Source organism: Perca flavescens, chromosome 10 (genome assembly GCF_004354835.1).
Source record: "Perca flavescens isolate YP-PL-M2 chromosome 10, PFLA_1.0, whole genome shotgun sequence".
NCBI lineage: Eukaryota > Metazoa > Chordata > Actinopteri > Perciformes > Percidae > Perca > Perca flavescens.
In genome coordinates this window covers 16350836-16373401 of record NC_041340.1, presented here as the reverse complement: position 1 = coordinate 16373401, position 22566 = coordinate 16350836, and the positions used below count along the sequence as shown (strand labels likewise).

Sequence of the window (22566 nt, the reverse complement as noted above, 5' to 3'; positions counted from 1 at the left end):
CAGAAAGATCAGGTCATCTTATGGGACTCCCAGTGCCGTTTACACAAAGAGTTGTATTTGCTTCCATCAGGACGGAAGTTTATTTCCATAGGTGGCAATAACAAATATATGAAGTCTTTATTCCATCAATTATTGGGTTTTTTAACAATATGTAATTTGGCCTGGTCCCCTAGTTTGTGGCTTCTTTTTCTCACTGGTTTCTCAGATGGTTTTGGTGAAATTTAGGCAATGCCAGTGATGTTGGCACTAACTTGTGTACTGTACTTTTTTTGTATATGGTATTTATTGCTGTACCTTTCTGTATGTTTTATTGACTTCTGCACTGAGTGGCTAACTGCTTTCATAGAACAGCTACAGAAAGAATATAGAAAAAAACATGTTTAATAAATCCATTTTAATAAGTCATATCTATTCAACAATACCTAAATATTATTCCTCTACATCACAACACCATTCAGCTATCAAAACCCAAGTATCACGGTCAATAAGTGACATAATAAGTGTAACACTTAGATGGAGAGGACTACTTACAACGCAAGTGTTATGATTTAGTATATAACATAGTTTAACTCTGGCTGGACAAACCTAAGTACTAAACTGTATATCCCATCACATCACTTACCTGGCTTTGCAGGGCCTCCAGTTTAACCTGGTACTGGTTAGCACGTTCTATCTCTTTTGTATTCTCCTTCTTAAGGCGCTCTACCTCTTTTGCCAAATCTGAGAAGGCTGGCTCAACCTTCTGGAGGTCAGAAAGTGATCTTTTGTGGTCTGACAGGGAAGACCCTTTCAGATAGTTTTGTCTGTCGTCTTCCAGAGCTGAGCATTCTGGATCTATCACTGTTCGCTCTTCCTGGATGAGATCTGCTGTGGCCTGAGATACAAGCATGTTGCGTTGATTGGTGGACTGGCAGAAGAGGAGGTGCTTCTCTGGCGAAGGGAGGAGCTTGTTGTCGCAGCGAACAATGTTGGAGTTGAGCTCATCATCATGGAGTGTCAGGTACGTCAGTGGGCTGTTGGCAACTGAGAGTTTTTCCTCTTCCAGTGAGTCTTCTTCTCTGCTGCATTTCAGTTCTTCCAATTCAGCTTTGAGTTCTTCCAGTTTCGTGCTTAACTCCTCCTTTACATCTATGTCTGTGTTTGTTATTTGGTTTCTCTCCTCTTCCTCTCTCTTTCTCTCTTCTTGTTCTAAAGCCAGCTGGGCTTTCACCTCCGACAGCTGTTTCTTTAGCTGGATATTAAGTTCTATCAATTTACTCTCCTGGTCTTCTAGTGCTTTGTTTTTCTCCTCCTCCTCTCGCTCCTTCCTTTCTATTTCCTCCCTTTCTCTTTTCATCTCTGTCTCCAATGATGCCATGGCCTTCCTCAACCTTTCTGTCTCAGCCCTCTCACTCTCCAGCTGTGCCCTCCATTCCTTTTCTTGCTCATCCTTATCCACAGCCTGGCTGGCACGTTTGCGGCTGAGTTGTTTGAGCCGGGTCCTGGCTTCTGTCTCGGCCTGTCGTTGGGCTTCTAGGTCCTCAAGTCGTTTTTGCAGTTCTTCACGTGCATCATTTAGCTCTGAACGCAGTGTGGCATTCTCTCTCTTGAGGTCTTCAGAGGCCTTGAGAAAAGGAGTCTTTTCAGAGGAACCATCCATAGAGGTGTTAGAGGGCGTACCAGCAGCAGACTGAGAGGAACTAGAGATTACTTGATCAAATGTGGAGTGCTCGTTTGTCCCAGAGATGTCACTCTCTGTCGCCTCATTTCTACTTTTGTTCTCCTCGTTACTTTTTCTTCTGTGTCCCCTTTGTAAACACTCAGAGACTGGGGAGATAAGGTTGCTGATGTCTTCCGAGTCGATGCCTTCTCCCGGCTCTCTGTCAGAGGGGTAAGATGCTGCAATCTCTACCCTTCTCTTATCCACATCCTCTTCCCTTTTCTGCTCGGCTAGGGTGGTGGTGCTGGGCCCCTTGATGTGAGTTGATGGTTGAGAATGAAGAGAGTAAGAAGTTTGTCCAACGGGGCAAAACTGGACAGGTTGTTGAGGGGGTGCTGGGACAGCCTTTTGCTCTGAAGTTAAAAGAAAAGAAATACAAACAGCAGATTAAAAGATTAAAGAAATAAAAGTTTTTTTTAACTACAGGCCACATAGGCATTAAGAAATTATAGGCTGGAGGAAAAGCAGAAAAAGACAGAGCTTATCTTCTTATCAAGTGCGCTACTGGAATAGTTTTTGGTATTTTTATTTGACAAAATGGATGTTGCATTATTGACCAGTAGGAGGCAGCACTGGGACAAGAGACTGAAGCGTTAGAGGGGATTTAACATGGCATGTATTGTACACTACAGCATACATGAATGTCAAGTACTCAACAGGCCGGAGGACACTGGTTTAAGCCTGTGTCAACAAGTATTTGCATATAATTACCATCTGTACACGTCATATGATATTTGTCCTCTCTCCCACCCACAGCTTTCTCCTCACCCTGCAGTTCTTTGAGGAGACGAAGGGTGTCGGCTCGCTCCTCTGCCAGTCTCCTCCCCTCCTCCTCCAGACCTCGCTCTCTCTTCCTGCTCTGCTCCAGGCTCACTGCCACACCCTCTGCCTCACGCAGGGCTTCCTAATGATAGGGTAAAAAAATACAAATAAGGTGGATTGAATCCAGTCAAATGCTCAGATTAGTTGGAGTGCTCAGCTGATCCTTTATTATCCATAACAATGGTCTGTTTTGAGACGGAATTTTTAAATATGTGTCTGTTGACATTAAAACCTTTACATCAGCCTCTCTACAATATGTCTACCAGAAGTCCATGATAAGGCAGATTACTTTAAAACTATACAAGAAGCAGGTATAATTCTGTCGGAAGTTCAAATTTGATTTGCACCTGCCTGGGTAATTGTATTTGTGCAGCATGACTTCCAGATAAACAATAACTTTGTAAGAGCTTTGTATTGACAGCAATGCACAGTGTCACAATAGCAACAAACCACAGACAAACAAGTCACAGATAGAGGCAGCATTAATGTTGATGATGCAAGCTGGTATACATGTAATGAACTGCCAAAAACAAACTACTCTGGAGTGTTATATCCTCCGCAGCGTGGCTGTACCAAGCTTCTGCAAATGCTTTACTTGTGTGCAAGTTCAGCAGTTCACCATCCAGATTCATAATAATAGTACAGTTGGGCTATTTTGAGTACAGTATAATGAAGGTTCATTCATTGGAACAGGGGAGGCAATTTAATAAATTAATATCAGACAACTCATCTTTTTAGCTCTGTGAAATGATACACCCACATCTACACCTTTATTAAAACATAATGTAGCTGGATGATTGAAGGAGCCACAATTTACTTATAATTAATTTACAGTTTATTTACTATAAAAACCATGGACTGACATACAGCACATTAAGATGCTGTTTAAAAATGTATGGAGTTCATTTTATACTCACAGCTAATGAATAATTAAATAAAGTGAGACAAAGACTCACTAGACTCCGGAACATCACTAGCGGCTTTGTGTCTGTGTGTGTTACCGTCAGTTTGGCTTGTGTCTGTGCCTCTTTCTTCTGGCTCTCCTGCAGCTGCCCCTCCATCCACTTTAGTTTCTCTTTCAGAGTGTCCAACTCTTTGTCCAACACCTGCTTCTGTAGAGACAGCTGATAGAGGATATTATGACTCAGTAGCTAATAAAAACAGGGACATTTAAATCAAAGAAGATTGGAGGGAAAGGATATAAGAAAAAAATAAGGTAAAAACAACAAAGAAGAAATTAATGGATGTTGTTGTAGGAGCAGGAATCAGGACCAGTGAAGGCGAAGCAAGAGAGCAATCAGTGATCAATAGCGAGCATAAGCTGTGTCTAATGTCTACCTCTCCGGGGAAAGTGATGAAGACTAAACCAGATGATTGGCTTCCCACCAGTGCTCATATCAAATTCTCATGTCATGGTACAAGTGAACAGTGTTAAAGGTAGCGTTATTGTGGAGTGCTGCTGTATAAGATTACTGACCCTATTTTAGTAGTCACATTACATTTACTAACTACAAATGGGTTACTTTATTCAGCCTTTTTAGAATTATTATTCTTGTGTCTTATGCATTCATTCACTCTCTCCTCTCCCTTTCTATTACTATTACTATTTGTGTGTATCCCGTCCCAGAAATGCTTGTTACTGATCCTAGCTTCTGGGGAGTTTAAATAGAGTGTGGTCTAGACCTACCCTATCTGTAAAGTGTCTCGAGATAACCTATGTTATGATTTTATACTATAAATAAAATTGAATTGAATTGAATGTCACATTGGAAAAAGCAACATGTTAAACTTTGTATTATTGTTTTGCTGATACGAAAATAAATACCACAGCATTCCTTCATGTAAAGGGTATTGAAACAAAAATTACAACACCATGTCTTCAAGCGCAAACACATTCCTCAATCTCTACATTCATGCAACTTGCCTCTGCACACCTATCATACAAATCATCTACCATCATCCTTATCCTGCAGCCATGCCTTTACACCTCCCTTACTATGAACTGTTGACTATTTATCACACACACAAGTTATGAGTTTGTTTCACACTTCTTTAACCAAAGCATTCTGCACCTTCAAACGTAGTCACATGGTAAATTACCTTCGCAGCTCAACCTTTCCACTGGGGAGAAACCAAGAGGAGAGGACGAAGCAGAGAGAACAGCGGGTGGGGGGGAAACAGAAACACAGAGGGCAAGAGAGTGAAACAGAGAGTGAGAGAAAACAACAAGGGAAAGAAGCAAGCATGGGAGAAGAAGCAAGATACGTTTATTGACCTTTGGATTAAATAATACAAGTCCCAGGAGAAAGAGAGAGGGAGAAAGGACAGGGACAGAGAAAGCAGGAAAGAGAAACAGGAAAACACTGAAAAAACTGATCAGACATATGAACCGAAATATAAACAATATGTACTTTTCAGTGCCCAGCTTCCAGTGTTGATACAGATCAGAAAAGGCTTTATCTTGGTAAATGTGTTTGTATGAAAAAGCACACTAGAAGGCTAGTTTGCCTTGTTCATGTGTAGGAGTTTGTGCACCTTGTGTGTATATTTACCTTGTCAGCCTGGGCCTGCAGGGCGTTGTGGAGCGTCCTTGCCTGCTGGAGCTCCTGGTTGAGCTTATTCACTTCCTTCTGATGCTGCTTCTCCAGACACTGCCTTTCCTTCTGAAGCTCCGTCAAATCCTGGAGGCAACACACACAAAAATCTGAGTCACTATCTTCAACTGTAAAGTGGAAAAAAAAAAAAAAAAAATTCTAAGAGTGGAACAAAACAAAAAGCAAGTTTGAGACACATCTGAAAATGTCTCTCGCTTCCTTTAGCGGTTTCTCCAAATCTCTTCTTTTAATTCTCTCAATCTGCCATCTGTCCATATCACCCTTTCATCCATCTCACCCTCTGATGTTGTTTCTCCAGCTCCTTAGAACGTTGTTGGTGTTGCAGTCGGCTGCTCTCTGCATTTTGCCTCTGACACTTCAGCTCCTCTTGTAGCTGCTTCAGCCTTTGCTCAGATCCTGATACCTGCCACACAAACATCATGTGCTCTTTAATACTGACAATAAGACAACTTTGGGCTTAGATTGTGTACACAGATAAAAATACCATGCGGTTACTGTCACACATTCAATTATTCTAAAGTGTACATGTAAATGGTCAAATTTGTGGGCATGTTTGTTTCTTTGTATATGTAAGTCACTTCTCTGAACCTATTTTTATTGACTTGCTTTTAAGTGATGTGTTATATTGTTTTCGCTTGGTTTTTTGTCTTGTGATGCTTGATTAGGGTTCTGCATTTGACATTCTGAAATCAGGAAAGCACCAACACTTTGAGAGCTTAGCCTAGTTACTCTTAAACAAGACAATTGGAGAATTGGCAGGCTCTCCCAGTCTCTCCTCGGCACTGTACATTGTTTGTCAAAAGGTTATATTTCACAAAATATTAGCTAGATTGTTGTACACCTATGAATAGAACAAGGGCACGGTTTTTCCAGCAACAACCTTTATAAAGTGCCCGATAACTGATTGTGTAACAAGTAAAATATTCCCAACATGTTTGTTATTTTCAGAAAGGTCAAAGAGAAATGTTTTGACAAATGAGGACAACACCCATTATGTGACAAAACCAATAGGGCTTACGGAAAATACAGAACATTAACACAATGTGTTTTCAGTAGTAGTAGCACCACCAGTTGTATCAGCTGTGATAGTAGGTGTTTTTACCCGTTCTCTCTCCTGGGCCATGCCTGTGTGTGCCAGACTGAGTTCGTCGCGGGCTTTCTGAAGGCTAAGCTCCCTGGCTGTGAGCTCCTTTTTGCTTTGCACCATTTCGTTCTGAATAGACTTCAACATCCCGGCCTTCGCACACAGCTCCTCCTCCAGAGCAGCTACACGACTCCGCACTTCTGATAAAGATGCTGGTGGATGGACCAAAACACACAGAGACATGCTGGTTACTAAGCTCATCAACTCACCAAAACACCTTTTAAGTACAACCCTAAGAAAGACAAAAATTTCAACAACCTTTGAAACCAATGTGGGACTTAGGGGTGGACTAAGAAAAAGAAAAACAGGAAATCAATACTTACAGGGATATAAAGTTGCATTAAGACTAGTAGACACAATGTTGATGAAAATATTGCAACGTTGGCTGTAAATCTGTCTGTGTATTAATCTCAAAGTGGGTGTGTTGCACAGACAGTCCTCTAACTACATAATTGTGTGTGTGTGTGTGTGTGTGTGTGTGTGTGTGTGTGTGTGTGTGTGTGTGTGTGTGTGTGTGTGTGTGTGTGTGTGTGTGTGTGTGTGTGTGTGTGTGTATTTCGGTAATGCAATTATCTAATCAACCAATCACATGGCAGCTGCTTCAATGCATTTAGGGGTTTGGTCCTGGTAAAGACAATCTCCTGAACTCCAAACTGAATGTCAGAATGGGAAAGAAAGGTGATCTAAGCAACTTTGAGCGTGGTGGTTGGTGCCAGAAGGGCTGGTCTGAGTATTTCACAATCTGCTCGGTTACTGGGATTTTCACTCACAACCATTTCTAGGGTTTACAAAGAATGGAACATCCAGTATGCTGCAGTCCTGGGGGGCGAAAATGGCTTGTTGATGCTAGAGGTCAGAGGAGAATGGGCCGACTGATTCCAGCTGATGACTCAAATAACCACTCGTTACAACCGAGGTATGCAGTAAAGCATTTGTAAAGCCACAACACGCACAACCTTGAGGCGGATGGGCTACACCAGCAGAAGACCCCACCGGGTAACTCTCGTCTCCACTAAAAATAAGAAAATGAGGCTACAATTTGCACGAGCGCACCAAAATTGGACAGTTGAAGACTGGAAATATGTTGCCTGGTCTGATGAGTCTCGATTTCTGTTGAGACATTCAGATGGTAGAGTCAGAATTTGGCGTAAACAGAATGAGAACTTGGATCCATCATGCCTTGTTACCACTGTGCAGGCTGCTGGTGTAATGGTGTGGGGGGGATCCCTTTTGCCTTCAGAGCTGCCTTAATTCTTTGTGTCATTGATTCAACAAGGTGCTGGAAGCATTCTTTAGAAATGTTGGCCCATATTGATAGGATCATACATGTTGGGTTGGGTGAGAGAGAGAGAGAGAGACAGAGAGAGAGAGAGAGATAGAGATAGATAGAGATAGATAACTCCCATGACTGAGACATTACCACATCTTTTAAGACCTTAAAGAACCGTACCATTGTTCTAAAAATTGTACCTTTTTGTACTACAAATGTTGATTACATCGTGTAAATCAAAATATTTGAGGAAATTAGAGTTGTAAAAAATATTAGAATCCTAGAGTAGGAAGGATTTTATTTTAAATTGGGGAAGGGTGAATGAGTGGGTGGAGAGCGACAGAGAGAAACCAGGGGATAGGAAATACTGGGAAAACACATTTTTAACTACTTTTTCCCTAAAATGAGCATCAACATTATCAGCAAGAATACCCTAATTTCTTACAACTGACCACCAACAGTCAACGACACACAGTTTGGGTCTTCACAAATGAGGTCAATCCATACAGACTGGCTCACTGACGACCACAGCTGTTTTAACTCTGGATGATACTCTCACAGAGCATCAGTGTCAGACTGCTGGTTTCCAAAGCCAGGGATGAAATCAATGTCTGTCCGATATGTTGCCCTGTAGCTTTTTTCTGTTACTTTAATATTACAACACTGTTAAACCTTTCAAGTGAAGAGCTGCTACACTCTGAAGCATCTATAAATATTACCGTTATCACCATCTTCACTTGCCTATAAAGAAAAAACAACAATCTACTGATGATGTTTTAGTATATATTTGTATATTGTAATCACAATTTGTTGTACTACTAATCTAAAAAGAACCCAATGTTTTCTACAATTTTTACATTTACCAAATACAACCCCATTAAGAAGCAAATCTGAATAAAATCCAGCAGCATATACATGTGTGACTTCAATGATGATAGTGGAGAGGAACATGATACAAAACACAGCAGCAATAGCCAGCAAAAAAGCACACCTAATGTAAGCACTGCACCGTCCCTCCCCCTCTGTATCCCAGCAGCTAAAAGAAGCATGTATTGTTTCACAGTGAACGGTCCCCTTCCTCCTCTGAACAAACACTCACAGAATGGAGCAGAGAGAAAGAGGAGTGTTCATAATTAAAAGTGTACCAAGAGCCACTGTACATCATGAAGCTGGCCTGGGAGCAAACACAGGAGTCTGTGGCTGAGCCAGTCAGTTCTACACAACCTCTTATGTAACAAGTACTGTTGAGATGCCTCGGCCTTTCTGATCTGCTGTGTGTACGTGTGTGTACGTGTGTGTGTGTGTGAGAGAGAGAGAGGAGCTCAGCCTCAACACAAAGCAGGGGAGAGGCTGCTGCGTGATGATAAATACTTTTTAGCCCATTTAAAACTGGGTTTCAGTAACCATCCCTAAATAAAGTGATTTTTCCATAGTTTTTTATCTTGTTTTTATTTATTTACTGCTGCTGCACTGGTTGCCACCAACGTAATTTTGTTGTGTCCATACAATGATAATAAAGTATATTCAATTTTATTCATGGCGTTTCAGGCAGTCTTTTACGATGGGTTCAGCGCACACGTTCATATCACGATGCCGACGAAAATATGATTTATCGGTCTGATCTGATTATAATTACACTTGAGCTTTCCATACACTGTAGTTGCTTTAGTCTATTATTTCAGTTGCACCCCTGGCAGTGGTAAGCCATCCTGATAGCAAATCAAAATATAAAAACATAATTCAAACCGATGTGAGCATTGGTGACACACGGCTAAAGAAGCCGACAAATAGCCTATACGTTAATCAAAAATATTTTAATAATCCCAGGGGGAAATTATTTTACTTATGTTACTCCCTCCGTGGAAAATCTATATATTTCATAAAAACACCCATCAGGGAATGTTAACAGGGTTGTCGGTCTCTAAATGTTTTAACTTTTATGAGCGTGCAGTGACGCATTATCAATCAAGTATTGATTGGTCAGAAGGCGGTACTTTTACACTGGTTGATCTCTAATCTCCAACATAACCTGCTCCCGAGCAGGTTAGGTGTTCCGCATAAGTTGTCACAGCAATTTAACCCGGTAACAAGGGATCCACCGTCGTGATACTCAAAACCCTGGGTTTTACCCTGAAGTTACCTCGTTAACACCAAATCTTGCTTCGTAGGACAGGCCTCTGTTCTTAACTTAATACAGTTATCTAGTTATCTTAATTAATCCTGCTGTAGGACACAGGCTGCTGGGCTGAGCTGTATGTTTATATTTTCAAACTGCAAATGGGCGACAGCAAGTTGTGCCACATTACCATGTTGACCATTTGACATCACTCACTGTCTGTCTCTGTCCTGTGGTCCTTCTCCTTCCCATAATCCCTCTGCTCCTGCTGGCCTTTATTGATGACATCGGTGCAGGGCGTCTGGGGAGCAGAGGGGGACAGTCTCCTGGCTGCTGGCCTCGAGTCATCCCGTTCCCATGGAAATGCAGACAAGGGAGTGGAGAAGGTGTCCGATTGGTTAGACGGATGGCGGTGGGGTGTGTTGTTGTGTTGTTGTCGTGGTAACGAGGCTGTGCCTACTTCGGAGAACTGAAGCTGCTGCTGAAGCGAGGACAGCAGAAAGGATAAAGCGAAAAGGAGGGTGTAAGCCTTAACAGGATGTCAAACAAGAAACAACATTAGGAGAATTTACAAACAGGGCTTGAGGGCTCAAGCTCTTTCACTTTGACTCAAACAGCATTTCACCAAAGAATGGCTCACTGCTGTTATGTTCTTGATGCTTCCTAAGTATAAATTTGACTCTGTACAGCCTCACCACATATTTGTGATTATGACAAACACTTTCTGAACAAAAGAAAGAGTGTGGAAGGTGAGAGATAAGTCACAGATCAGGTGTGAAGAGTAAACTGCCACAATAGTTAAACAAACATCATCATTGCACTTAGTGACATGTTCCTTCCTTATGATGAACATGGATGGGCACTGTAGGTTATTTTGAGTCAAACCCACATATGCAATCCTGCTGCCTAAATACTCGCTAGTGCACCAAATCCGGAGCTGAAAATAGTCCATAACAAATACACAATTTACTCCTGTTTGAGCATAATTTGCTCAAAACTACAATGCACAGCTGTTTTTAGACATTACTGAGCTTTTTTTCCCCGAGAATTTGAGACATTTTTAAAGATGGATGTCTTCAATAGAAACAAATGAGCTGAACCACAAACATGTTAGGAAGATCATAACGCCTGGCTAAAGAAAGTGCATGTTGCTGTTAAACAAGGAGCAATGAAAACAGATGTTAATTAGTAGTTAGTTAATTAGTGGAGGAAATAATACAAGTGAGTTGGAATGAAGAAAATACAAAAGAAAGACGAAAGGAAGTTCTGTTTAACTGACATTAAGTAAGCCAATTCCAACAAGTAGAGAACTGCAGCTTTAAGCTAAAACCCACATTTGTCTTGAACTAGCCTATGCATAGCTCAGCATAAAAACATGCTGGTACTTACTCGGATGTGAAGCGCCCGGCTCTGTCCTTCATCTCTATGCCCTGGCCTCTCCTGCTTCCTGCTCCCTACAGGGCAAAAACACAGCATATGGATTGGATTTGGTACCTAAAGCCAATTACCAAAGCTGAACAGAACCAACAGCAGTAAAAAAAAATGGTGAAAGAGGAAAGAGAATATATAACAGAGTCCTTAGAGAGTTAAGGGTTGGGAAAGGACAGTAGCTGAGGGAGTTTATTTATAACTGCTCATCTGGGAGTCATGCTGTTTTTCCGTTTGATTTTCCAAATCAAACGGGCTGCCCCTTGAAAGTCGAATATTCAAATCATCAGTCGGTGACCCCTCAGTCGACTGAAACTCTTCCAAGTTGAACAGTGGGTTTTTAGTCGTCTTTCAGAGGAGCGCTGTTTTCTGGGGTGAAATCACTCCACTACGTCAAGTCATCCCTTCTGTTCGGTGAGGATGTCAACTACGAGTACAAGCAGCTGGACCCAGGGTGAGTCCGAGTGAGACGGAGTCAGCTGCCTGGACTCGGGAGAGAGGCCTTGCCCGGTCAGGCTCTGAATAATGTTATCTTTTGCCTTCTTCTTAGAAGCTCACAGCAAATTAATATGATATAGTCTCTGGCTTTTGTTTGATTTAGTGTCGACAAAAAATGTAATTAGCGTAGTGCAAGCTATTTTATTGGGTTAGCTAAATGCTCTCAATTTAAGTTGGGCTTTTATTGTGAAGGCTAAAAACGGAAAAGGTGAAGCTGTAGCATTATGTGCTGCCGTTATCATATTGGCATTAATAAAAGTGTGCTTTTCTCTATGTTTTTTGTTTTACCTTCGGCTAAAGAGGTTAGCACACATTAGCTGGGATGGCTAACTTGGCGTGTTTACTTTATTACGTGAACAACTTTGTCAAGCTGAATGTCTGAATACCTGAATAAAAAAGGAACAAATTGCTGAATATTCTTATCGAACAGCCTAATCCAATTTGATTGACAAATTCTGAGTCGGATACAGCCCTATTATACAGTAATTCAATGAAAATAAGAAACCACAAGAGAGAATAAACACAGGAGTCATAATGTTACAGGACTGTACCATTGTGTTCCCAGGGTGAGGTCGTATTCCAGCAGGGTGTAGAAAACAGAGTAGTATCTGCCGATCTGCTGCTATTCTGCAGATTCTCAAGCTCTGCCTCCAGCCTGCCAGAGAGAGAGAGAGAGAGAGAGAGAGAGAGAGAGAGAGAGAGAGAGAGAGAGAGAGAGAGAGAGAGAGGAAATAAACAGATGGAAAGAGTTCAGTGGCGTTAAGGAAACAGATTCATTTTCATGACATCTAAAAGTCAACCAAAACCCATATGTTGCAAAGGTATCAGGAAAAAAAAAAAAAAAAAAAACTACAATGGGTAATTTTCATTGGAGTCCATGAATGCCATTCCTCTGGTCCTTACCTTTTGATTTCCTGGGTGAGTTTGTTGTTGAGGGCTCGAGCAGCATCTCGCTGGCCCTCCAAAGAGCATACTTGGGCCTGCTTGGTCTGGAGCTCCTGGGTCAGGCGGTCACTGCTAGTCACTGCTACCTTGGCCTCCTGTCGAACACTCTGGAGCTCTCTTTGCAGACACTGGAGCTCCCCACGGACCTCCTCATACTTGGCAGGGAGAAAGAAAAGGAGAGGGAAAGGTACATATTTTAGGATTATAAAAAAAAAAAAAAAAAATGGAAATAACAAATCCTGTCAGAGATGATTGACTATGCCAATGTATGGCAGGATTATACATGTAATCAAATATTTATACAACATAATATTTACAAAAGTTTGCCTTTTTCAACTGCATTGCTCATGGTTTTTTTGCACCAAATATGATGATAGTGTTGTATTTAAGATACTTGGATACACTTGTACCTGGATACTTGGATCCAGGTTCTCAGGGCACACTATACTACAGTACTACGCATCATAACTTTTTATTAGGCACAATCAACCAGACTTTAACTTCACCTAGCTTGATAAGGATATTTATTTAAAAGTAAACTTCGAAATATGCCATCATCCATACGCATTATTGCATACTTAATCAGTAACAATTGTGCCTATATTTGTCATACTAATTTATTTTGTGGGGAACAGCCCCATTTATAGTAAGTGTTAGCCATAAAGCAACATGGCTGCATGTACCTTGACAGTCTGTTTTTCAAGGCTTGTATGGATGTTGTCCAGTTGCAGCTGTTTCTGCTTGTTCTCTCTGGACAGTCGCTCCTGATGGACCTGCAACTCCTTCACCTTTTGCAGGACCCGTCCAGACAGCCCCACCGTCCAGTCCTCCTCAGCCCAGCTCATCTCTCTTTCCCTGGGCCTGACAGGGTGGGAATATAACATCAGCACAAAAACTCAAATACAAGTTAAGTTTTACTTCTGGATATTTAGTCTGTCTGCATTATAGGGCACTCTGGGGAAAAAAACAAACATTTCCTTTCTAATCTAAAGGCAACTTGGTTTCTGAGGACTTGGGATGGCCATTTGTGTTCAAATGCATGCATCCATGAGACAACCTGCTAGCTGACCTGTCCTATTACTGCTTGACAGATCCAGAATCAGGAAGTTCCTGGAGCCATGGGAGTTAGTAGCTGGAGTAAAGCAACCAGCAAACACAGTCTGAAACAAAGAGGAAGTACAGGCCTGTTAAGTAAGATGGAAGTAGCTTTTGTTTCAATCATAAGTGCCTCTGGCTGTGTGTCCTGTCTTGAATATGTTATGTTGCTAAGGCTTTAATCCTTCAGGGAGACGCTGGTTGTCACCGCTGGGCAGCTGTGACTCAGTGTTTTCCAACACAGACTGCCTGCAATGTTCCAAGAGGACTTCAAGTTAAAAATAAAATCACTTCTCTCAAACTTCTGCAACAACAGTTACATACTCACGTAAAAACCGCAATCTTGCATGTGAATTTAATTGTTTTAGTTAATAGATCTGCAAAAACTGCATTTACTAGCACTTTATATATGGGTTAACACCAACAAATGGACACAAACACAAGCAGAGCTAAAACAGAGTGTTGGAATGAAGAAAAGCCTGATTTTGACATCCATGCACTCTAGCCTCAAAGCTAATAACACCAGTCAGATAGTTTCTGTTGCTCACAGGTTGCGTCACTGGGTTTACCCATTTCTGAAACCAAGAAATACTCAACTAAACTGGCAGATCCATTAGTGAAATAGGCATTTCATTATGACACCTAAATGGCTACAAACACTGTACAATATCACTTTTGTAGAGGGACTTGAAATCGTCATGTTAAAGAAGATAATACCAGAGAATGGTACTGAATAATTGACTTCAATCAATTATGAAAATTATAGCTAATTCATTTTCTGTCATCAACTATTGTTTCGGCTCTAGTCTACTTTCATGAGATTTAAATATAATGGAGATGGAAGAATAAAAAGTAAACAATAGTAAAGCTAGGCTTTTTCTATTGTTGTCACAAGTATTTTCACAGTCCGCTTACGGTACTTATCAAGATAGAGACAAGCAGGTGTTCCCATGACCTAGCTAGTGGACACATACTATGTACCTGCAACATCCCTTGTTGAATTCTGGCAGGTCATCCCCCCCTGCTATCTCCCCATGTTTCCTGTTAATCTATAAATAAATAAATATACTATATATGTAGATTAGTATTTAATATCTGACCTCAGAGATATTAGAAAATAGGCCCTAAAACTAGCTAAATGAATCATATAAAATATACAGTATATATAAAAATAATGATTACCCATCTTTGAATCTATAAAGATGTATGTTTTTATTATAATAATAATAATAATAATAATAATAATAATAATAACGTATAGCACCTTCAAAAATTGAGTTGCTGAACTGAAGTGCTTTGACAGACAAAGCAAGGCAAAAGCTGGCTATCCAGAGGTGAACATCAGAGAGCTAAACAGTGTGGCAAGATAATATTTGGGTAAATAAAAACAAGAAGACAAAAAAGGCAAAACATAGTAAAATTAAAGAGAAGAAATAAATTAAAAACATAAACAAATGACAATTAACGTTAATTATCCCTTCTTACTAAATGTGCATTAACTAATGTATAAGAGCAGGTTTAGTTTAGATGGTATCCAGAGGTTGGACCCTGGCCTGTGCTGTATCACGAGGTTCAAACAGAATAACGCTAACTGACAACTTCCAAAAACTTTCAATGTAACGTCCATCATGAACACGGCCACCGAGTTAGCCAGAACCGCACCACGACCGGTTGAGCCAGACCTCTGGTGCTTTGTCCATCAGCGGTCAGTGACTGACAACTAAGCTAGCACTGATGCTACAAGCTAACCCCACTCTAAAGCTACTTACCATTCACTTAGAGTTAACGTTACAAAGGGCGCGAGGCGCCAGGGAGGCGCAGAGCCGTGACGCTGCTCTGATACCAACAGCCCCCAGTTCTTCTCTACACACCTTTGAACAGAACAACTGACCTTAATTGACAGTTTTCATATCTTCTTAGACAAGGAGCAGCGCATCCAGTTCAGCTGACAAGCCAACAGTCGTTGTGGCACGAGGCCGAGGCGGGGTGGGGGTTAATGACGTCGCAGGGGAATGTTTTGGGAAAAGTCCTCGCGGCGGCGTGAACCTCTGATGACCTCTAGCGACAATCGGCTACCTCACCACAAATCTGTGAAACATCAATCATTTTTTAGTTGTCACATGAAATCGTACAATTCCAGCGAAATGTAATATTTGACAGAGAACAAGGCAGAAGAGAGGTAGGCTATCTACAATAAAGTATCTGATTACTCTCTGCATTGGCATTAGCCTACATATTCATATTCATATTGGCTAGAATTTCCGTTCCCTTGTTTCAGACAAGGCGACGTTACCAACTCGGCAAGAGTGGGCAAAGTTGCTGTCATGAGAAAAAAAAACGATTAGCCTAACTCATTGTCCACTTATCAGTTTTTTCAGTCTCGGTGTCCTCCAGAAAAACTAACTCATACACGTTTTATGATAGCCTACTGTAATTTGATTTATTGTATTTTTCTTCGGTAATATGGAAATAGGCGCTACTTTTTAACTGACATTAAGGCAGGTCTGCTTTATTAGCCTACCAGAAATTGAAAGAAGTGACTTCCTTTGCTGATACTGTGCATACATTTTATGCTTAATCAAATAAACACACGTCAAATTGTGAGCTATTAAATGCTGGACAGTGGACACAGATACTGGGAGGAAAGGGGGCTTTATAGTTACCTAGCAGCTAATTTCCCCCAGGGGTTAATCCAAGGTAGGCTAAGCCATCCATGTTTCCACCAAAGCTTGCATTTCTCCTACCAGGTTACATATCCAAAGACACATTTTACACAGAAATCTGAGATTTGCATCCAGTAAAGTAGGTTTTAATTACTTAGTGCAACTAGTGTTCATTCTAAAACAGATTGGACTTGGTTTTTGATCCCATTGAGATTTTGGGGGCATAAACAAAATTTGATTGCCCCTTCCAAAACCCCAAAAGATAAGTACTAATGACAGAAACACTTTTGCCAATAGAAATGTTGTATATGATTTTAAAAGTACTGTATACAAAATTGTACATAAAATACAACAAAATATTATTTAAAACAAATGGTTCTGGAGCACCATTAGCATTACACCTTGTGCTTCATTAAAATGTAAATTTTAAATGTTTTTTTCAAGGGAAAGTGCTTGCGGTAAACAGGACATTATCTGAACATATACAAGTATTGAGAGTGGAGTCCCGCAGGGTTCTCTTGTCTTTTGAATGTATATGAATTATTTTAAGACAGCCTGCTCTAGTGACATTTTTCCAGATGATTGTGCTTTACTAATGTCTTATAAAGATAAAACTTAAGTCTAACAATCTCTTCTTAAGGGTCTTTAAAATGAAAACGTCGGCTATATCATCCATTCACCTTAGAAAGACAGAAGCTATCCTCTTTATTTGTAAAAGGAATGCAGTGTAACATATCTTAGTGTGAGTTGCACCAATATGTATCTGGTGAGTCAATTCTTTCTAAAGTGAATCTAGGGATTTGATTACCCAGTAAAGCTACATTCTTAGATAGGTCAGCTGTAAATATTCCTGCTGAAACTCTGGTTCCAGGTCACTTTGACTATAGCGCCACCTTCTGGTGTGCAGAAAGTTACAAGAAGAAGAAAAAAATAAAAATAAAAATTATTAATAAGTGTCATTTTAAAACTTTCATATACTATATATATATATATATATATTCACATTCACATGTTGAATCCGCCAACTTTAGGAAGCTCAATGTTAAGGAGGTAGTCAATTTTATTACAGTAAAATGTTGCATATAAAATCAATATAAAACAACAACAAATGTTTGTTAAACAAAATGGTGCCAGTAAAGAACTAGGCTTCTCTGATAAAATACACTAACAGCTATTCCCCATGAGGTAGTACAACAAATGATATAGTTTCATTTTAAGGGTCTGATAGAGAGAAAAACAAACAATAAAACATGTATTTATTGTGCTGCAGCACAATGAAATAGGTTTCTACCAGTCTAAAGTGGATCACATCAAGTGGCCTGTAGAAGATGGTTTGTAAACTCAGCGACTCTGTATGTGTGATTGACTGGTGTCATGTTTTCGTGGTGTGTTGTTTGTTGGATGTTGGAGGACCACCATGAAAATACTCCTTGAGACGTTTTTTTTTTCTGATGATTGTAGCTACTGTGCAGAACTCTAGTAATTTTAATCATCCATTATATTCAATTAATCAGTAAACACTGGTTGATCACTTACTGCTGCTATTTAGTTACAGCGGTAACAACACCACTGTAGGCAACTGTAATTAGATTATAATAGTCATTATAGTCACTCATTCTTCCAGGTAGGCTCTGGATTTGAATGTAATCTGGGATTTGGTGGCTCAGCGCTGAGTGGTGCGGAAACCCAGGAACTAGCCTGTAGTTACCTTACATACAAAACCATATGATAGCCAGTAGGAAGTTATATAATCTTGGCCATAACAGTCTGGTAATGGTGTGCCTGAGGAATTATTGTCTGTGAGCTGGGAGACCATACTGTGTTATTTCGAAGGACTCTGCTGCGTGAATTGAGTAGTCTAACAGTTTGAAACCAGAAAGTATGCAGTTTAAAATGTCATGTCTGCCCAGGAATATCTCTGCCAGACACTGTGGAAGTACCTTTGAGCAAGACTATGTCCAGCCTGATGGTGTGTATGAGCTGAAACCTTCTTTACAGCTTTCATTTATAGCTTTGAAATTGGGAAACATATTCAAAAGAAAAGTGGTTAAAAACCAAGTGACATGAAAATAGCTTAATTAGCCAATGAACCCATGCTATTATATAAACAACCCACCTACACAAACACACACTCCTCACCCAGGTGCACGCTCATGTGAGGTAAGCTCCTCTCATCACTCGCACTTTATTAATACAGGATTACATTTATTCTCAATCCCAAACTCACACACACAGTTCACGGGCTCCTCACAAAATTACAAGCCCTGTCTGCCAAGGACCGTCAAAGGTAGCAAGGCAGTCAGGTAGCTGTGTGCCTCCAGCTGGAGTCCGAAGAGTTGTAACCTTTTTTGAATGCCACAAGCCCATGGAGGCCTGCTGTGCATCTGGTAGCTAATAGAGACTTTACGGAAAACAGGTGGATTCCTGTCTGACAACAATACACTGCAGCTTGTCAAACACAGTTTAATGACGGTAAGACAATATTTAAACTTCTATGAGAGCGTTTAGAGCAGGAGAATAACAAGTGATACAATTTTTCTTAAGAAACATGGTTTGTATTGATCAGCAATATGAGTTGTTTGCCATTCACAAATGAGTCATGTTTTACTTGAACAGACCTTAGTGATAAGATGTATCTGGCATAAAGGTTATATAGTATTTCTGAGGTTTCTTGCTGAGTATGGAAGCTTAAATTCTCTAGATAGATAGATTTTTATTGATCCCAAAAAAATGGGCAATTAAGGTGTTGCAGCAGCAAAATATCAGACACACAGCACACATACAGAATATGCATTAAATAATAGGATACAATATACATGAAATAATAATAGAATACAATACAAGAACAACTATTTAAAATATATACAAGTTGGGAATAAAAATGTTTAACTGTATTGATTGTATTGATTGTTTAACTAGTATTGATAAACATTTACGGTATTTGATTAAGTCCATACATCTAATATAATATGCATCCAAAATGTAAAATATTCTTCTACAGAGTGACTGCTTAAGGGAGATTTATGGGCTCTAAGTCTTTCTGACCTTTTGCCTTGTCTTTATTCTCCAAAATAATTCTTAATTACTATAACCTCAAATATGAACTTGCTTCGATGTATGTATGTATAGTGAATGCGACAAGCCAGGTCATGTTTGTAAATGAGAAGTTGTTCTCAAACAGTTTACCTGGATAAATAAAGGTTTAAAAAAATAAATAAATAAAAAGAATGCCACATCCAGATAATAAAAAATAAAAGATTTCTTTAACTTTCTACAAATTCTGTCCTACTTTCCCAGATGTTTCCTTGGTCTGCTGTTTTCTCCCTTGAGCCCAAAGTGCCCGGCCAGCGCACCTCTCAGGAGTTGGTAACCAATACTCTGATGTTAGAGCTAGGGGCCATGGTGAAACGCACTGAACGCATCCGTTTGGAGCGGGCAACAGAGGGTCAACGCCGCCGTCGCAGCTCCTCCTCCACTGCTGACTACAGCTGGCTGGCCACCACCCCAATGCCACAGCCCTATGAGCTGACACCCAACGACCTGCTGGAACTGCAGGATCTCTGTGCCAAGATCCCTCCTGCACAGTGTGGCCCTCTGATCGTCAGGTGAGAAAGACAGGGAGACACAGAGAGAGAGAAAGACCTATTGCACATACAAAACAAGAAAGAGAGAGTTGGACGTAGAGCCAGAGACATGCAGAGACATTATAGATGGAGAGCTACAGAGACAACATTCAAAATTCAGGCTGAAAGACAGAATATGAAAAACAGAATAGGAGAGAGCTGCAGGGTCTAATCCCTGTAACACCCTTAACTATCACTTGGAAAGTCGTTGTCCAAGAGACTACATGCATGGCATACAAATGCCCATGATAACCCAACCAGAGATCCTAAACTGTGCTGTACTCCTCATTTTCTCCCCCTACAAAAACATCTCTACAGGTCTTCTGTTCTGTTTAGCAGACTCCTGCTCACAACTTTTCGCTGCTTTTGCATTACAAAGGTCTAAAGCTGAAAGGATAAGTCCGCAAATCAATTAGTTCAGTGTTTACATTTTCAATTATTTAATAACATTATGCTGGTTTTATGTTATCCATCATCACCTTCCAGCACCTGTGTAATCAGGGTTCATATCCTACCAGGGGTGTAGCAGGGTTTTCCTAACCACTTTTAAAAGACTGCACTGCCCACTTGGTGGCAGTGGCACCTGCACCCTTCTGGCTACATCTGCCCTTATCTTTGCTTGCCTTACCTTGCTTCTGTTTTGTTTTGTCTCAACTGTAAAGTACTCTGTAAATAAGTGTGTTATTTTGTATCAGACTGTTCCTAATAATCACAGTTATTCCTCCCCCTGCAGGTTCAGGAGGCTGGTGTCGCAGATGGAGCCTGAGGTTCACGAGGTTCCCCGGCTGTTTCGCTCAATGCTACGCGAATGCCTGGATGAGGTGAACGAAAATGAAGACATGCCGACGCAGGACGCCGTCTTTGATAAGCAGCAGCGCAGCAAGAGCCTCTCTTTTGTTACTTTCCGCACCAAGTTCTGCACGGGTCAGTTCTTCAAGGGCAGCAGCATAAGAGGCTCCAGGGGCAATCTGGAGCAGCAGGTGGATTGGTTCGACGAGGAGGAGGATGGAGAAGGGGAGGAGGAGGCCATCAAGGCCAGGGCGAGGAAGGGAAGGAGCAGGAGCATGCCAGAAATCAGCCCTATGGAGCAGAGTTCCCAGGGGTGAGAGAGTCAGGGGAAAGACAATGCAAACAGGATGGTGGGAGGGAGAAGACCTGTAGAGATGTTATCGTAGGGGGTGAAAATGAGGAGTAAGACAGTGTGGGAAAGTAGAGAGATAGGTCAAAATACTGTAAATATGGGGAGGGAGAAAAACACTTGAATGTTGAGGAAGGAGGGAAGGTAGCATTCAGTGAAAAAAGGGACAGTATAGATTTGGGGAAAAAAATCATCATTTGGCCTCTTTCAAACTTGAAGTCTTTAGTTCATCCCAAAAGCATTGCTGTTTTGGTTTTAGGATTCTGAAGCATGTGGTTAGCATTTAGATGTGTTGTCAGGTACAAACTTGATAAAAAAAATACTGCAGCCATGCTAGCGGCTCTGTGAGGCTGTACTTGGGACAGGGAGAGTGGTAATTTCAGCTAAATGCCAACATCTGCATGCTAACATGGGGATGTTTAGCTGGCATAGTGTTTACCATGTTCACCATCTTAGTTTAGCATGTGCTAACATTTGCTAATTAGCACTAAACACAAAGTAGGCCTACAGCTGAGGTTAAAGGGAATGTAGATAGTTTTGCAGGTATTTGCTCATAAAGCAAATTATTGGACAATTTGTTTTTACCTGATGACCGTGCGAGATGAATAGTCAGAGAATGACCAAAGGGATTACAATTCATCCTTTGGGGACATGAATATCTATACCAAATTTCATGGAAAGCCTTTCAATATTTATCGAATCATCTCACTCAAAACCACAAATGTCAACCTGCTGGTGGCACTACAGGAAATGTGAGAGGATAACCAAAGTCATTAAGGTTCATCGTCTGGGGACCATTAATGTCTGTAGAAAATGTCACGGCAATCCACCCCATAGTTGTTGAGATATAGAGCAACTAAAATGTGCTGCATGGGGTTTTGTTTGAGTAAAATTGTCTGCATTGCTACACATGCTTCTCCTTAAAAGCAAACAGCTGATGCAAGGGCTCTCTAAACAACAGCTCTGTCTCATGATGGTCCCTTTAAAAACATATTATGCAACAGACAGGACAGCTGTTTTCTGCAGTAGATGGGAGGGAAAGTATAGCCAAGGCCACTTATCTGTATATTCAGCAGTCACAGTTTGGCTCCAGATCATCCGCTCAGTTAGCGGGTGCTCTCATAGTGTTTGTACCTTCAAGGTTGAAAGCACTTAATTGGAAGTCGCTTTGGATAAAAGCGTCAGCTAAATGACATGTAATGTAATGTAATGTAATCATCAAGCAAATCCTTGCAAGCAGGAAATAACTACAATCATCTGTAATCTTTTTTTTTTATTGTGAATATATGTATTTGGGGAAAGAAATATATACGATGTTCTCATTACTTCTATGCGATTAAGACGTGTTTTTCCCCCACTAAAACGTCTGTTTTTTGGTTTAAATATAGATACAGTTGACTAAATGTGACTCTTGTATTTTTGCCCATTTATGTCTGTCATGTTTACATTTTTAAGTCTAGTAGTCTTGAAACCTTTCTACAAAAGGAATAAAAAGATAAATGGACCTTCA

The 22566-nt window shown here is 40.6% G+C and overlaps 2 protein-coding genes across 6 annotated transcripts in view; one reads left to right on the top strand and one right to left on the bottom strand.

The window, feature by feature from the left end:
* The window catches only part of LOC114562849 (centromere protein F), a 21493-nt gene extending 5694 nt beyond the window's left edge, over window positions 1-15799 (bottom strand). The window contains exons 1-13 of one of the 5 annotated variants that reach the window (XM_028589481.1): window positions 15402-15798; window positions 13607-13697; window positions 13221-13398; window positions 12496-12692; window positions 12144-12247; window positions 11056-11120; window positions 9883-10147; window positions 6239-6432; window positions 5414-5539; window positions 5074-5202; window positions 3523-3645; window positions 2468-2603; window positions 623-2052 (exon numbers count right to left, since the gene is read on the bottom strand). In XM_028589481.1, the coding sequence (XP_028445282.1) occupies window positions 623-2052; window positions 2468-2603; window positions 3523-3645; window positions 5074-5202; window positions 5414-5539; window positions 6239-6432; window positions 9883-10147; window positions 11056-11120; window positions 12144-12247; window positions 12496-12692; window positions 13221-13382 (2931 nt within the window). In that variant the 5' untranslated portion in view covers window positions 13383-13398; window positions 13607-13697; window positions 15402-15798. Of the gene's footprint in view, window positions 1-622; window positions 2053-2467; window positions 2604-3522; window positions 3646-5073; window positions 5203-5413; window positions 5540-6238; window positions 6433-9882; window positions 10148-11055; window positions 11121-12143; window positions 12248-12495; window positions 12693-13220; window positions 13399-13606; window positions 13698-15401 lie in introns of all 5 variants that reach the window. The other 4 variants (XM_028589480.1, XM_028589485.1, XM_028589484.1 and 1 more) reach the window with 4 other exon arrangements.
* Window positions 15430-22566, top strand: zgc:162144 (RD3 domain-containing protein). Its single transcript, XM_028589486.1, has 3 exons — window positions 15430-15811; window positions 19593-19900; window positions 20652-22566. Exons 2-3 carry the CDS (start codon window positions 19593-19595, stop codon window positions 21022-21024), a joined length of 681 nt encoding a protein of 226 aa, XP_028445287.1. The 5' UTR covers window positions 15430-15811; the 3' UTR covers window positions 21025-22566.

What these genes read in the sequence shown, in the direction of transcription:
- zgc:162144 (XM_028589486.1), top strand. Translation starts at nt 19,593, where the DNA reads ATGTTTCCTTGGTCTGCTGTTTTCTCCCTTGAGCCCAAAGTGCCCGGC. An exon ending in TGTGGCCCTCTGATCGTCAG is followed by an intron (nt 19,901 to 20,651) that starts GTGAGAAAGACA and finishes CTCCCCCTGCAG; the next exon opens with GTTCAGGAGGCTGGTGTCGC.